This window comes from Scyliorhinus torazame, chromosome 16, assembly GCF_047496885.1.
Source record: "Scyliorhinus torazame isolate Kashiwa2021f chromosome 16, sScyTor2.1, whole genome shotgun sequence".
Taxonomy (NCBI): domain Eukaryota; kingdom Metazoa; phylum Chordata; class Chondrichthyes; order Carcharhiniformes; family Scyliorhinidae; genus Scyliorhinus; species Scyliorhinus torazame.
In genome coordinates, this window is record NC_092722.1 from 112907606 (window position 1) to 112922010 (window position 14405).

At 43.7% G+C, this 14405-nt stretch overlaps 1 protein-coding gene across 3 annotated transcripts in view; it reads right to left on the reverse strand.

Moving 5' to 3' along the window:
* The window catches only part of LOC140393004 (protein bicaudal C homolog 1-like), a 398646-nt gene that overhangs the window by 43254 nt on the left and 340987 nt on the right, over positions 1–14405 (reverse strand). For all 3 annotated transcript variants that reach the window (XM_072478914.1, XM_072478916.1, XM_072478915.1), the window contains 3 exons: positions 7617–7806; positions 4824–5023; positions 1800–1938 (listed from right to left, as the gene is read on the reverse strand). In XM_072478914.1, the coding sequence (XP_072335015.1) occupies positions 1800–1938; positions 4824–5023; positions 7617–7806 (529 nt within the window). The remainder of the gene's footprint in view (positions 1–1799; positions 1939–4823; positions 5024–7616; positions 7807–14405) is intronic.

The window sequence follows — 14405 nt, forward strand, 5'->3', positions numbered from 1 at the left end:
TTCATTACCGACAGCACACCACACAACCAAATGTGAGCTTACTACAAAAGACATATCCTCGTATCAGGAATGGCTATCTTCCATCACAGAGGACATCAGGATGACCCACAGGATAAAAGGAAAAGAAAAACACTATGGGGACGAGCACAACGGTTCGTCCAGCCCACAACACCAGGAAAGGGAAACATCCATCTATCTCCATGACTGTCGAATCGATAAAGTGCGGTTCAATACCAAGGAATGGATGCAAAGTTTCCTAGATTCCAGAATAACCTCCAAATCAACAGAGTTTACCTGCAACAACAGAGCCTACCACTCCTCAAATCAAATGCCAATGCGATATGGAAGGATTACAATGACTCCCAATTGCCTGAATCTATAAACTCTGAGACTTGAAGGGGGGAGATGGGGCAATAATAACAATGTTAACTCATGGGGTAATCTGGAATGGTTCGACATACATTGGATGAAGACTTGTGGGACGAGTGCAGTCTATTATCTGGCACATTAAGAGTTAACTTGGGAAGGAGTACAGTATCCTCACAGTGCCAAGGACCCAGGTTTGATTCCCGGCTTGGGTCTCTGTCTGTGCGGAGTCTGCACGTTCTCCCAGTGTCGGTGTGGGTTTCCTCTGGGTGTTCCGGTTTCCTCCCACAAGTCCCGAAAGACGTGCTGTTAGGTGAATTGGAAATTCTGAATTCTCCCTCTGTACCCGAACAGACGACGGAATGTGGCGACTAGAGGCTTTTCACAGTAACTTCATTGCAGTGTTACTGTGAGCCTACTTGTGACACTAATAAAGATTATTATTATTGAGAGAGCCCATCACCTACACCTCAAGGTAACTCAAGTGTGGGACTGAGCCATGTGCACAAGCAAGCATGGAGACAGCTCCTGGCTTGAACATTCTTATTATATATGTACATATTTCTTGTAAGTTAATAACTACATAGTGTAATTTTAGGCCCAATAAAATTGGACACTTTAAATTGGGAATTGGACATTTTAAATCAAACTGCAGTCAACCTCAGACAGCCTGATGGGAATTTGAACTTGGCCAAACTTTGAATATACAACCCACAGACAAACTGCCAGAACACCTGCCCTTTCGATCATGCATCGGGTGATCATCGATTCTATTGATCTGCACCCATTTGTTTTGGGTTGCCCAGATCGAGCCAAACTTTCTGGCACCCAGAATGCCTACTGTTACCTTATATGGCCTGGGATGGTTTCGCTCTGTCCTCAGGCTGGTGCAACATTGCCAATGCAGACTGAATGCCTTCAAGCCCAACCTGAAATTCCTGGAGAATATTTTATCCCTCTCAACCTTCCTTCGAATAAGACAGATTCCTCACGCCAACCATAAAGTTGCAGTACAAGTTGGCTCGCACCTTTGCTTCCAGCTGATTCACGAGGAAAGATGTTGACAGAATTTTACATGAAACAAAACTATTTTCTGTCCCTGTGATGTTGCAGTTTGGCATCCTGCATCCCAATTAGAGCGCAGGGGTGATATTGGACAATCAGTGTGACACTACCTTTTCTACACGTCAACCATCTTACATCCTGTGGAACAAGGTTGCCAGCATAGTTTAGTCTTGATTATGAGCAAGTCATGATAGTTTGTACAGTGCGCACAACGAACTAGATAGGGTAATTTTACTTAGTGCACAAATTGTACTGATTGAAAGAAACTCCAATCCCAGTGGCCCTGGGCGGGGTTTGAACCGGGTTCCAGGAGAGGTTAACCTCATTCGAGCAAAGGTAATAACCGCAGTTTTCCATCAGAAATTTACCTTCCCCTTGATTGGACTTGCTGGTCAACTGCTCTTGGGGGCCGAGTGCATTCTCCTGAGGAACCTCAGAGTGGTTACTGCTCAACACTTTATCTGCTAGACAGGGAGTTGAAATTCTAGAATAAATAGTACTTGGAGGCTGTGAAAAGAAAACAAATTAATTCCTCTTTCAGTTATTCATGTCATACAGGAAAACAGTACAGAAGGCTTTGCGGTTTATACATGTGTTCCGTATTACTGGCCATTCAGTACTTTGCAAAAATGATAACACATCTAAAATATTCCATTGCTGTAAAGCACGTCAGGACATCCAGAGGGGATAAGAAGTGCTTTATCAATGCAAGTTTCTATCCTTATCTTTCTAAATGGAAAATCTATTTTGACTGCAGTGCAAGGAAGCACATCTTCGCACCAGTGCCACTGATAACCCGCTGGTGAAGTTTCAACAGCACAACACTCTTTTGCCTTGTCTTCCAGTTTGAAGCCAACTCAATTAATCGGAGTAAAGGATAAGTGGGGTGGAGGAGGGGGGTTCAAGTGTCAGGAGGCCAACACAAAAGGTTCTGGTTGAATTCTACAGGACATGCTGCTGATATTCCTAATTGATTGATATCTGTACACTGGAATTCTTACGATAACCGTTTACAATTAGTTCCACATTGGTCTGGGTAATTTTACGTTGCATTTTATTACCCTGAGAATACTTTAACAACATTCTATCCACTCTATAAATAGCACCTCAGCATCCAAAGTAAAAATAGAAAATCCTCCTGAGCACTGCAGCTTAAGTTCATAACATCTAGGAGCAGAATTAGGCCATTTGGGTCTGCTCCGCCATTCGATCATAACTGATCTCATCCTGGCCTTAACTCCACCGTCCTGCCCATTCTCCATAACCCTTCAATAAATAATGTTTAATTCCAACAACTGCTCTTATTAATGTGGTTTCCCAGTGGGTCCGTGACCAGTGGTTTCCCAGTGGGTCCGTGACCACATGACATTAAGCTACAAAAACCAACAGAAGTTCAAGATTCGATCCCTGAACGACGCTGAATTCATTTCTGAACAGTCATGGGGGCATTCCAATTCGCATTCTTTCCCCAGGCCTCAAAAGGAAGGAGGGAATCAGCAAATAAGACCATAAGACACAGGAGCAGAATTAGGCCACTTGGCCCATCGAGTCTACTCTGCCATTCAATCATGGCTGATATTTTCTCATCCACAGTCTCCCGTGTTCTCCACATTCCCCCTGATCCCCTTATTAATTAAGAAATGTTCATGTTAAGACCATAAGACATAGGAGCAGAATTAGGCCATTCGGCCCATCGTGACTGCTCCACCATTCAATCACGGCTGATATGTTTCTCATCCCCATTCTCCTGCCTTCTCCCCATATAACCTCTGATCTCCTTGTTCTTGCCAGCAGGTTGTGGATCAAGGCTCGAACATTAGTCTTGGTTGAGGCACCAGTACAGCACTAATAGCGTGCTGTTCTGTCAGAGGTGCTGGGTCATTAAACCAAGGCTGGCCTGCCTGGTCAGGTGGATGTTAAAATCAACAGAAATCTTTGTAGTTCTCCCAGTGTCTTGGGCAACATTCCACACTTAACGAAGAGCACCTAAAGTAAATTAGCTGGTTATTTACCTCATTGCTGCTCAGAAACCAGTTGCCTGGTTATTAAGAACACTGCAACATCCTGAAAATCTGACAGATGCTATATAAATGGAAGTTTTTTTACTTTGTTTCTTCTCTTTAAATCCGTCCATTTTTTAACACTATTTCTGACATTGATATTTTCTCTCTATTGTTTTCTATCTGTTGTCATGAGCATCAGTCGTTCTGTGACTATCATCATAGCTCAAAGTCCCTTTGTGCCATTGCCCACTTACTCTCCCTCTCTGTGGTCCTGTTTCACTCCATATCATTGGTTAAACGGTTGCCACAGTGGTTGACGTAACTAGCTGCATTCTACATAAAAGGTCGAAGGTGCTTTGTAGAGAAGAGTCACAAAAAAAGGAAGCAGTTTGTCCACTCCCGCCATGTGAAAGCCCATGTAGTGAGTGTGTGCATCTAGCACAGGCTGGATGAGCCAAATAGCCACAGTCAGTGCTGTACTACTCCAATCCGAGAATAGGGTCACACTTGGCTATGATATTGACCCACACAAGGTTAAATAGCCGAGATCCCCAACAGAGATGGCAAAGGTACCTGGAACTCCCTCTGAAACAAAGCCCAATACGAGTCAAGCCTTCCGAAAAACGTACATTGTGTAAGAGGTGCAGATTTTGAAACCCGAGACATTATTTCAGTACTGAGCGTCAGTATAAATTTTTTTTTTTTTTAAATCCCTTTTCCCTCAGACAGAATGGACAACAATTATGGCAAGTGAGATTAACAGTCGCACAGTGAAACATCAGTTTGAGTTAAAATATTACTTGTAGCATTGTTAACCTTCCTGGGTGTGCCTGGAGACTCAGCAGCGTTGAAGATGAACACTGATGTGAACATCACCCAGGACAAAAATCAAAGCAGAATTTACAAAATGAAAGCAATTGTTTTTACTTTCATTTTTTAAGTGGCAATGGAGGGGGAAAGGATGTGTGGCTGATTGACTGTTAGGAATCATTAAATTTGGTTATGCAGAGTCACTTCACTTTCCAATCTGGTACAGTTTGGCAGTAAAGATGGACGGCCAATGGAAGCAGCACGGAGGGCCCATTAGAGGCAGGAGGTCCAGGGGCACAACCTACAGGAATAGGTCCACTCACACGTGGTGACTCGGGTTTCATATTCCTTTGTAGATCGTGATGGTTAAAGTTCAATATCTTGTTAACAAGATTCCTAAGGTGCCAAACATTCATGAGCTGCCCGGTCATTATTCTGACCATCCAACCGAAGCATTGACCCAACAATCCATCAACATTTTGCTTATTTTCTTATTAAGAAAAGTTCCTTTTTTCTGACTTTGGTTGCAAGATTACAATTCAATGGAAGTTATCCGGGGATTCACACACTTCACCCTACCTTAACATGGCCATTGATGCAGGACGTTGCTGTCTTATCACTCTCCGGGGATAAGGTGCTGATCTGGATATCCATGGGTGCTAGACCAGGAGGTGGTGATGGTGTGCTCTGGCCATACCCATGCAGGCCCGACAGCAAAATACTGGTCAGGGTCGCTTGTGTTGTTGATGGGATCATGAGGGGAGATACCGTGGAGATACCTGGATGAATTAAGAAAAGGATCCATCAACATCTCTTATAAGGATCCGTCTCTTATAAAGAGGAGTCGATTTTTTCTGGCTTTGGTTGCAAGATTGCAATTTGATGGAAGTTGTCCAAAGATTCACACACTTCTCCCTTGTGTGTGGCAGGACTGCGCATCGCAAACCTGGACGGCCCCAACCAGCGATTTTCAGTTTCAAGGGCTGGAAAGTCCCTGGTAGTGCGAAAGTCTAGGAAGATCCTCTCCTGGAATCTTTACCCTGGCAAAACTTAAAAGTTGGAAGATTTGAGATGAATTGTTTGACCATTATGAGAGGACTGTCTCAACTTGCCTGTGGCTGGTGGTCCATCCAGCACAGCTCCCCACTGAAGTTTTTAATGCAAACCTATCAGAAATAGGTTCTTGCAACTCAGACCTTCTTATAGCTGCACATTTCTGCTCTTTGTCAAATACATGCTATGAGGATTGAGGCAAAGAATTTTTTTTTATTTTACTTCGAAAAACAAATTCCAATTAAGGGACAATTTAACGTGGCCAATCCACCTACCCTGCACATTTTTGGGTTGTGGGGGTGAGGGGCATGCAGAAACAGGGAGGATGTGCAAACTCCAGACGGTCAGTGACGTGGGGCCGGGATTGAACCGGGGTCCTCGGTGCCACGAGGCAGCTGTGCTAGCCACTGCGCTACCATGCTGCCCTTAATACTAATTGGATTATCATTGAATATGTCGAGCGTATTACAGTAGTTGGCCTACCTTCTGCGAGTGATGGGAGTGAACAGACCTGGTGCAAGAGTATTAGGTGAATAATGGATTCATAGTTATGGTAACTAGAGCACCAATTCTGCTGCTCTAGGCGACCGCCTAGTTTGACTGGCTGTCACACGGACACTATGAGTGAAACTACCAGGGCAGCACGGTGGTGCAGTGGTTAGCACTGATGCCTCACGGCGCCGAGGTCCCAGGTTTGATCCCAGCTCTAGGTCACTGTACGTGTGGAGTTTTCACATTCTCCCCGTGTTTGCGTGGGTTTCGCCCCAACAAACTAAAGATGTGCAGGCTAGGTGGATTGGCCTCGCTAAATTGCCCCTTAATTGGAAAAAATGAATTGGGCACTCTAAATTTTTTTATTTTTTTTTAAATGAGTGAAACTACACCAACACATTTTATGTTCTCCCTCACATTCACCCACATTGGCATCCTTGATCTTGTTTTGCCTGACTGCACCCTTCCCTTTGTATCTCAGGAAATGTCCAGGAGCTTAGTTCCCATTTCCCTTCCATCACAGAGTATTTATATATATTTTTTAAAGTTACATTATATCATAACATTGGTAGACTATAGTGAGATAATGGCCACAAATCTAGACATGTACTAAGTGCCCCTGCACCCCCCCCCCCCCACCCCGTACTGTGATTCTGTGCACACTCCAATTTCCAAAATTGCATTGTTCTTTCAATCCTTCAGGGGATGTGGGCATCACTGGCAAGGCCATCCCTAATCGCCATTGATCTCGGTGGTTTGCAAGGCCATTTCAGAGGGTAGTCACAAGTTAACAACCTTGCTATGAGTCTGGAGTCATATGTAAGCCAGACCAGGTAAGAATGGCAGGTCTCCTTCCCTAAGGGACATTAGTGAACCAGATGGGTTTTTACAACAATTGACAATGGTTTCATGGCCATGATTACGGAGGCTAGCTTCATATTCTAAATTTATTAATCAAATTTAAATTCCACCAGCTGCCATGGTGGGATTTTAACCAGTGTCTTCAGATAAATAGTTTGGATTGCTAGTCCAATGACAGGACTAGTAGATAGAGTGGTTAAGAAGGCATATGGTATAATTGCCTTTATTAGCCATTAAGAGCAGGGAAGTTATGCTGGAACTGTATAAAACGTTGGTTAGTGCGCAGCTAGAGTATTGCGTGCAGTTCTGGAATCCACATTATAGGAGGGATGTGATAGGAGGAAAAGCTGCAGAGGAGATTTACCAGGATGTTGCCTGGGCTACAGAGTTTTAGCTATGAAGAGACTGGGACTGTTTTCCTTGGAGCAGAAGAGGGAACATGATTGAGATGTATGAGATTATGAGGGGCAGAGCTAGAGTAGACAGGAAGAAACATTTCCCCTTAGTGGAGGGATCAATGAACAGGGGCATAGATTTAAGGTAACGTTCAGAGGGGCTTTGAGGAAAACCTTTTTCACCCAGAGAGTGGTGGGAGTCTGGAAGGTGGTGGAGGCAAAGACCCTCATAACATTAAAGAAGTATTTAGTTGCGCACTTGTGATGCCAAGGCATACACGACTATGGGCCAAGTAAGTGCTGCAAAATGGGATTAGAATACTTAGGTGGTTGCTTTTGACCAGTGCAGACGTGATGGGCCGAAGGGCATTTTCTATGCTGTAGACCTCTATGACTATGATTACTACAACACCACCATCTCTGCCTGGTTCAATATTGCTTAAACGTGCATAGACCCAAAACAATTTCAATGATCTAGAAATCTTGCATTGTTGATATAGATTAGGACTCAGTAAGGTAACAGTACACATGTTGCATTAGTCCTGCAAAGTGTATCAAAATACCCGCATACCTAACTGAGCAAGGCCGAGCCCAGCTGAAGCCAGGATGTCGAGTCCATGACAGGAGAGCCCGATGGGGCAGGTGATTGTTGATGGTGCATTTGTTGTCATAGCAACACCACTGTTTTCCAAACCCAGGAGGCATTTTCTTGTTTCATACATATTTGCAGCATTTCTCTCCACGCTTTTCACAATCACTGACTGACAAGAGAGAACGAGAGGTAAGTGATCAAATTTATACCACCTTAAAAACAGCATTGTGAATTTTTAACATTCACACAATTAAGCACAATTAAATGGATAATTGATGTCACAAATAATAGGAGACAAGTTCACATGTTTCAGCCACAACCGATGAAACAGGTCTTGAGGAGGAGGAGGAGGAAGCAGGGGAATTGAAACAATTGAAGCTGAAGACCATTGCTCCACAGGTTTGTTTGGAAGTATGAAACGCACGGCCGCCAGATTTAATAAATATAAGCAAAAGACTGCAAGTGCTGGAAATCTGAACTAAAAAGGGAAAATGCTCAAAACACTCAGCAGGTCTGGCAGCGTCTGTGGAGAAAGAAAGAGCTAACGTCCCGAGTCCAATATGACTCTTCTGTGGGTCTGACTCTTATGGAGAAGGGTCATATTGGAACACAAAATGTGAACTCTTGATGTTGTCGCCCCACAAATGCTGGGCCAGCAGATGCATTTGGGATTGGACCATGGTGCTTGGCACTCGAACATCAGGAAGAGAGCAGTGTGGTTTAAATCCTGAAATCAATTAATGGAGAGATGTGAAACAAATTACCCGCACGCTTATGCAGCCAAAATTGATGTGCTGGCATAGATAAGATATATTTGGTGAAATAATCCCTGATTTTGATTTGAATAAGTGTAAGTTCCAACTAGCTTGCATTTTGATGTTGAGACAGAAATGAGTCAATGATCCCAGAGAAATACACAAGTATTTGTCAGATATGTCTGGCAACACTTGGAAAATAAATTTTCTGATGAGAAACCACATAAATTATATTCCACTGAGCCACCAGGCATGCCTTTGTAGGTACACAAGACTATATAGCTACATAGGAGCTACAAACCTCAAAGTAAACATCCCCCACACATAATTCTTCTGACATGACCATTTGAGAAGGTGCACAGCATGTCATAGATCATAGAATTTACAGTGCAGAAGGAGGCCATTCTGCCCATTGAGTCTGCACCAGCTCTTGGAAAGAGCACCCTACTTAAGCCCACGCCTCCACCCTACCCCTGTAACCCCACCTAACCTTTTTTTTGGACACGAAGGGCAATTTATCATGGCCAATCCATCTAACCTGCACATCTTTGGTCTGTTTTTAAAAGTGCGGGTCGCGTCCCGCGGGTGGTCACGGAGCGATTGGCTGCTGCACAGCATTTTTATTGAGAATGGCGGCTGCCACCATCTTTTAAATGAGAAGGAAATAAGGTTGTGTGCAGTCTTCTGGCCATTAGCAGCAGCAGCGAGCAGGTCGCATACCCTGCGTATACACCTGATGTCAAGCATCTTCTATATGCATGTGCTTTTGGCGCCAAATCATGGAGGAGAGCTTATCCCATTTTCTAGCTGCTGGCAAGCAAGGCAAGAGGACTGTGAAGATGAATCATTTTGTTACAAGAAAGAGACAGCCAGAGACACAAATAGGCAGTGTACCTACTGGCCAGGATCTCACATCTGAATCTGGAGAGAGCTGATCAGGAGAGTCCAGGACAGGACAGAGTAGTGCTCATGTTAACTCTGTACAGAGTTCCAGGGCCTCTGGTTAACAGCCTACAAAGAAGAAACTTAACTTGGGAACAAAGTAGTATAAAGATGATTTCTTAAGGTATGGTTTTGTCAATTGTGCCAATGCAAACAAGGATGCAAAGCCCATGTGTGTAACATGCAGGGAAGTACTGGCAAATGAGAGAAGTTTCAGATTTTGAAAGGGAAGTATTGGTTGAAAAATTCCTTTTGAAGTTGAGATTCCAGAGTCAGTTGTCAACTTATAGCTGATTCCAAATGAAAAGATCAGGCTGCTGCACCTGACCTGCGAAAGCACTTTAAAAACACAAAGTCCATGAGGCTGTCAGCATTCTGGAGTGGCATCTCCCAGGAGTATCCACTGCTGAGTAAAACAAGTATTTTTTGCTATTGCCCTTCATGATGGCCTACATGTGCGAGGTTGGATTTTCTGTTCTCACAAAGATGAAGACAGCACAAAGGAACTGGGTGAACTCTGCATCTGATGTACACATTGCCCTCTCCTCCTGTGAAACTGATTGGAGTGAGATTGTGAGGGCCAAGCAAGCTCCCCTTTTGTATTCAAGGTTAGCGAACGTGGCATGTGTCACGTAGGTCAGCCGGGGTGGGTCGAAGGTCAGCCAGGGTGGGTTATGGTTTTTCTTTTTTTTTTTTAATGTATTTTATTACAAACATGTATCAAAACAGGTTACAGCAAATAAACACCCCGGGAAGCATACTTCCCAACAATCAACTATGCAGTCTGTACATATTCTTCCCCTTTTTCACCCTCCCACCCCTCCCCTCCTCTCCTTCCCCCCCCCCTTTGCGACGAACAGCCCCTCAAACACGGTCACAAACATCCCCCACCTTTCCTCAAACCCCCAGAAGAGCCCCTTAACTCATACTTTATCTTCTCCAATCGCAGGAAGTCATACAGATCGCCCAACCATGCCGCTACCCCCGGTGGCGATGCTGACCGCCACTCCAGCAAATTTCGCCGCCGTGGAATCAGAGAGGCGAAGGCCACGACTTTGGCCTTCCTCCTCTCCATGAGCTCCGGCTTCCTGAAACCTCAAATATCGCCACCAAAGGGTCCGGGTCCACCTCCTCTTCCACTATCCTGGTTAAGACAGTGAACATTCCCGCCAGAATCTTCCCAATTTTTCGCATCTCCAAAACATGTGCACGCGATTCGCTAGCCCCCGCTCACACCTCTCACACTCATCTGCTACCCCCTGAAAGAACCCACTCATTCGCACCCTGTGCACCACCCCAAACTATATCAGGCTCATCCTTGCACAAGAGGAGATCCTGTTTACCCTTCGATGTGCCTCACTCCATTCTCCCCAATTGATCTCCCCTCCCAACTCCGCCTCTCATTTCTCCCCGGGATTATGGTTTTTCAAGTGCTCATCTAAATGCGTAAATGTTTTGAGGGCTCCTGGATCTACCACCCTTTCAGGCAGTGACTTCCCGATTTCCACCACCCTCTGGATGAAACAGTTTTCCTCCAATCCTGTCAAAATATCCTGCCCCTTACCTTATATCTATGCCCTCTGGTTATTGACCACTCGCATAAGGGGAAAATTTCCTTCCTCTCTACTTTTTGTTTAATAAATTTAGAGTACCCAATAATTTTTTTCCAATTAAGAGTCAATTCAGCCTGGCCAATCCATCTACCCTGCACATCTTTGGGTTGTGGGAGTGAAACCCACGCAGACACGGTGAGAATGTGCAAACTCCACACAGACAGTGACCCGGGGTCGGGATCGAACCTGGGTCCTCAGCGCCATAGGCAGCAGTGCTAATTACTGTGCCACCATATAAAGATTACTGTTGATGTTTTTGTGCTATACTTTTTTCTAGAACCGAGGTTATTACAAAACAAGCTCAGATCACTCAGTGGTACAGTTGGAAAAAGGTGAATAGGAAGGCAGGATTGGGAAGTGAAGACAATGGAAAAGTAATGCTACAGTCGCTGCTTCAGTTATTTTAAAGGAACAAATTAATCAACACCGGCCAAAGAGTGCAGAGGATAACTACTGAAGGTTCGGATAAAAGGTGTTTTGTCAATCCGTGTCATCAAGACCATCATGAGATATAAGGGGGATGTCAGAGGTAGGTTCTTTACCCAGAGAGTAGTGGGGGCATGGAATGCACTGCCTGTGGAAGTAGTTGAGTCGGAAACATTAGGGACCTTCAAGCGGCTATTGGATAGGTACATGGATTACGGTAGAATAATATGGTGTAGATTAATTTGTTCTTAATCTAGGACAAAGGTTTGGCACAGCATCGTGGGCCGAAGGGCCTGTTCTGTGCTGTATTTTTCTATGTTCTATGAGCAGAGCTGAGGAAGTTCTGCAGAATTATGTCATTTTAGAGAAGATTGTGCCTGTGGAACTTCAGGTTGGCTGGGAACTGCTGTTCGTTGACGATTGCTGCATAAGTCCTGGAAGAAAAAGAGCTGGAAGTTTACTGGAAGAAGTTCAGAGCTTTGAATAACTTTGTGACAGAAATTGGGCCATAAATGTTGAGTGGACTGCCCAGCAAACCTGTGAGCTTTATCTCTTGTATCTGCTATTTAATGTGCAATTTATACTTATATTTATTAATTCATGTTTAATTTATGTTGATTTGTTGCTAAAGTTAAACTTATTCAAATCTTGTTCAGTTTTGTTGGAATCATTTGGTAAATTCAGTGTTTTTGGTTTATGATCCATGGGGATCAGAACAATAGGCTAACTCAGAGTCCAGGTATCTGGTTGGTTCCATGCTTTGTGTCAAAATGTATTCTGAGGTGGAGTCTAAATGGGTGCGGGGTTGGTGGGTTGAAGGAGGCGTTTTTGGAATCTTCCCACGTGTCTGGTTTTCCTTCGGTCACTTATCCTGCAAAATGAAAGCATTATAAACCTGGCAGGAATATGGAGTTGAGGGTCATCAGAACTGATCAGTCATGATCTCATTGAATGGCAGAACAGAATCAATGGACTGAATGGCCTACTTCTGCTCCCACGCCTTGTGATCTTATGGAGTCAAAGTTTATTTCTAAATAGTCTACCCGTAGTTATCCAATAGTTAGATGCAGGTGAAGACATCCTTTGGGTGCCTCCACTTCGGTCTCCCCTCCATTCCCATCAACACAGTCTTCCATAAACAACTCAATGTCACACAGCCCAGTGGATTAAAAATCCCAGAATCTACTTGAAAATTACATGAACATTGGGCTATCACACTATTTGTGTAATTCTCCAATAAATAATAGAGATATTGGGAATATGCTGAATCAACCCCAGAGAGAAAGGCTGGGCACATATAACCCAAACTCAAGGAGCAGTTACAAACAGGATTATGTACAAGGATTTATAAATGCTGTCAATACTCTCCACTGTCCTTGAGTGCCTTTGGTCACTTGTTCCTGTATCGCTGGAAGGATATGGCTTTGAGAGAAGGAAATCATGTTTAATATGTTTATTGGAGTTCTTTGCTGTGAATAAAGAGTAACCAGTGGATGTACTGTGCTTTGATTTCCAGGAGGCATTTGTGCCACATGAAAGATTATTGTGGAAAATAAAATCTCATGGTGTAGGGGGGAACATATTGCCATGGATTGAAGATTGTATGCTAAAAGGAAACAAAGAGTAGACATAAATGTGACATTTCTGGTTGGTAAGATGTGTGTCACAGGAATCAGTGCTGGGACCTCAACTTTATATAAATGATTTGCATGGAAGTACTGAATCTATGGTTGCTAAATTTGCTAATGATACAAAGATAGGTCGGAAAATAAATTGTGAAGAGGACAAAGGGACATAGATAGGTTAAGTAAGTGAGCAAAGATCTGCCAAATGGAGTATAATGTCAGAAATGATACATTTTGACAGAAAGAATAAAAAAGCTTGTTACCTAAATAGTGAGATGTGGAGATGCCGGCGTTGGACTGGGGTGAGCACAGTACGAAGTCTTACAACACCAGGTTAAAGTCCAACAGGTTTGTTTTGATGTCACTAGCTTTCGGAGCGCTGCTCCTTCCTCAGGTGAATGAAGAGGTCTGTTCCAGAAACACATATATAGACAAATTCAAAGATGCCAAACAATGCTAGGAATGCGAGCATTAGCAGGTGATTAAATCTTTACAGATCCAGAGAATGCATTCCTAGCATTGTTTGGCATCTTTGAATTTGTCTATATATGTGTTTCTGGAACAGACCTCTTCATTCACCTGAGGAAAGAGCAGCGCTCCGAAAGCTAGTGACATCGAAACAAACCTGTTGGACTTTAACCTGGTGTTGTAAGACTTCATACTGTAAATAGTGAGAGATTGCAGCGCTCTGAGATGCAGAGGGATCTGGGTGTCCAAGTGTCTGAATTACAAAAAGCTAGTATGCAGGTACAGCAAGCGATTAGGAAAGTTCAGAGAATGTTATTGTTTGTTGTGAGGGGAATTGATTAGAAAATCAGAGAGGCTATGCTTCAGTAATGCAGGGTTTTGGTGAGACTGCATTTGGAGTACTGTATTGTTTTCCTTATTTAGAAAGGATGCAAATGAGCTGGAAGCAGTTCTGGGATGGTTTACTGGACGTATCCGCTGTATTTTGAAGAATAAGAGGCAACTTGATTGAAACATATATTATCCTGAAGGGTAGTGACAGGATGGATGTGGAAAGGATGTTTCTCCTTGTGGAAGAAGCTAGAACTAGGGGTCACTGTTTAAAAATAAAGAATCACCCATTTAAGATTACGATGAGGAGAGAGTGTCTCTCTCGGAAGGTACTGTCTCTGGAACTCTCTTTCTGAAAAGGCAGTGGAAGCAGAGTCTTTGAATATCTTTAAGGCAGAGTTGGATAGATTCTTGATAAGGGGGTGAAAGGTAACTGGGGTTAGGCGGGAATGTGGGGTTGAGGCTACCAGCAGATCAGCCATGATCTTGTGGGATGATGGAGCAGGCTCGCGGGCCGAGTGGCCTACTCCTGCTCCAAATTTTTATGTACCTTTGGCCTTGGTGCAGAGGAGAATAATACCAGGTCTAAAAGGGTTATATTATGAGGAC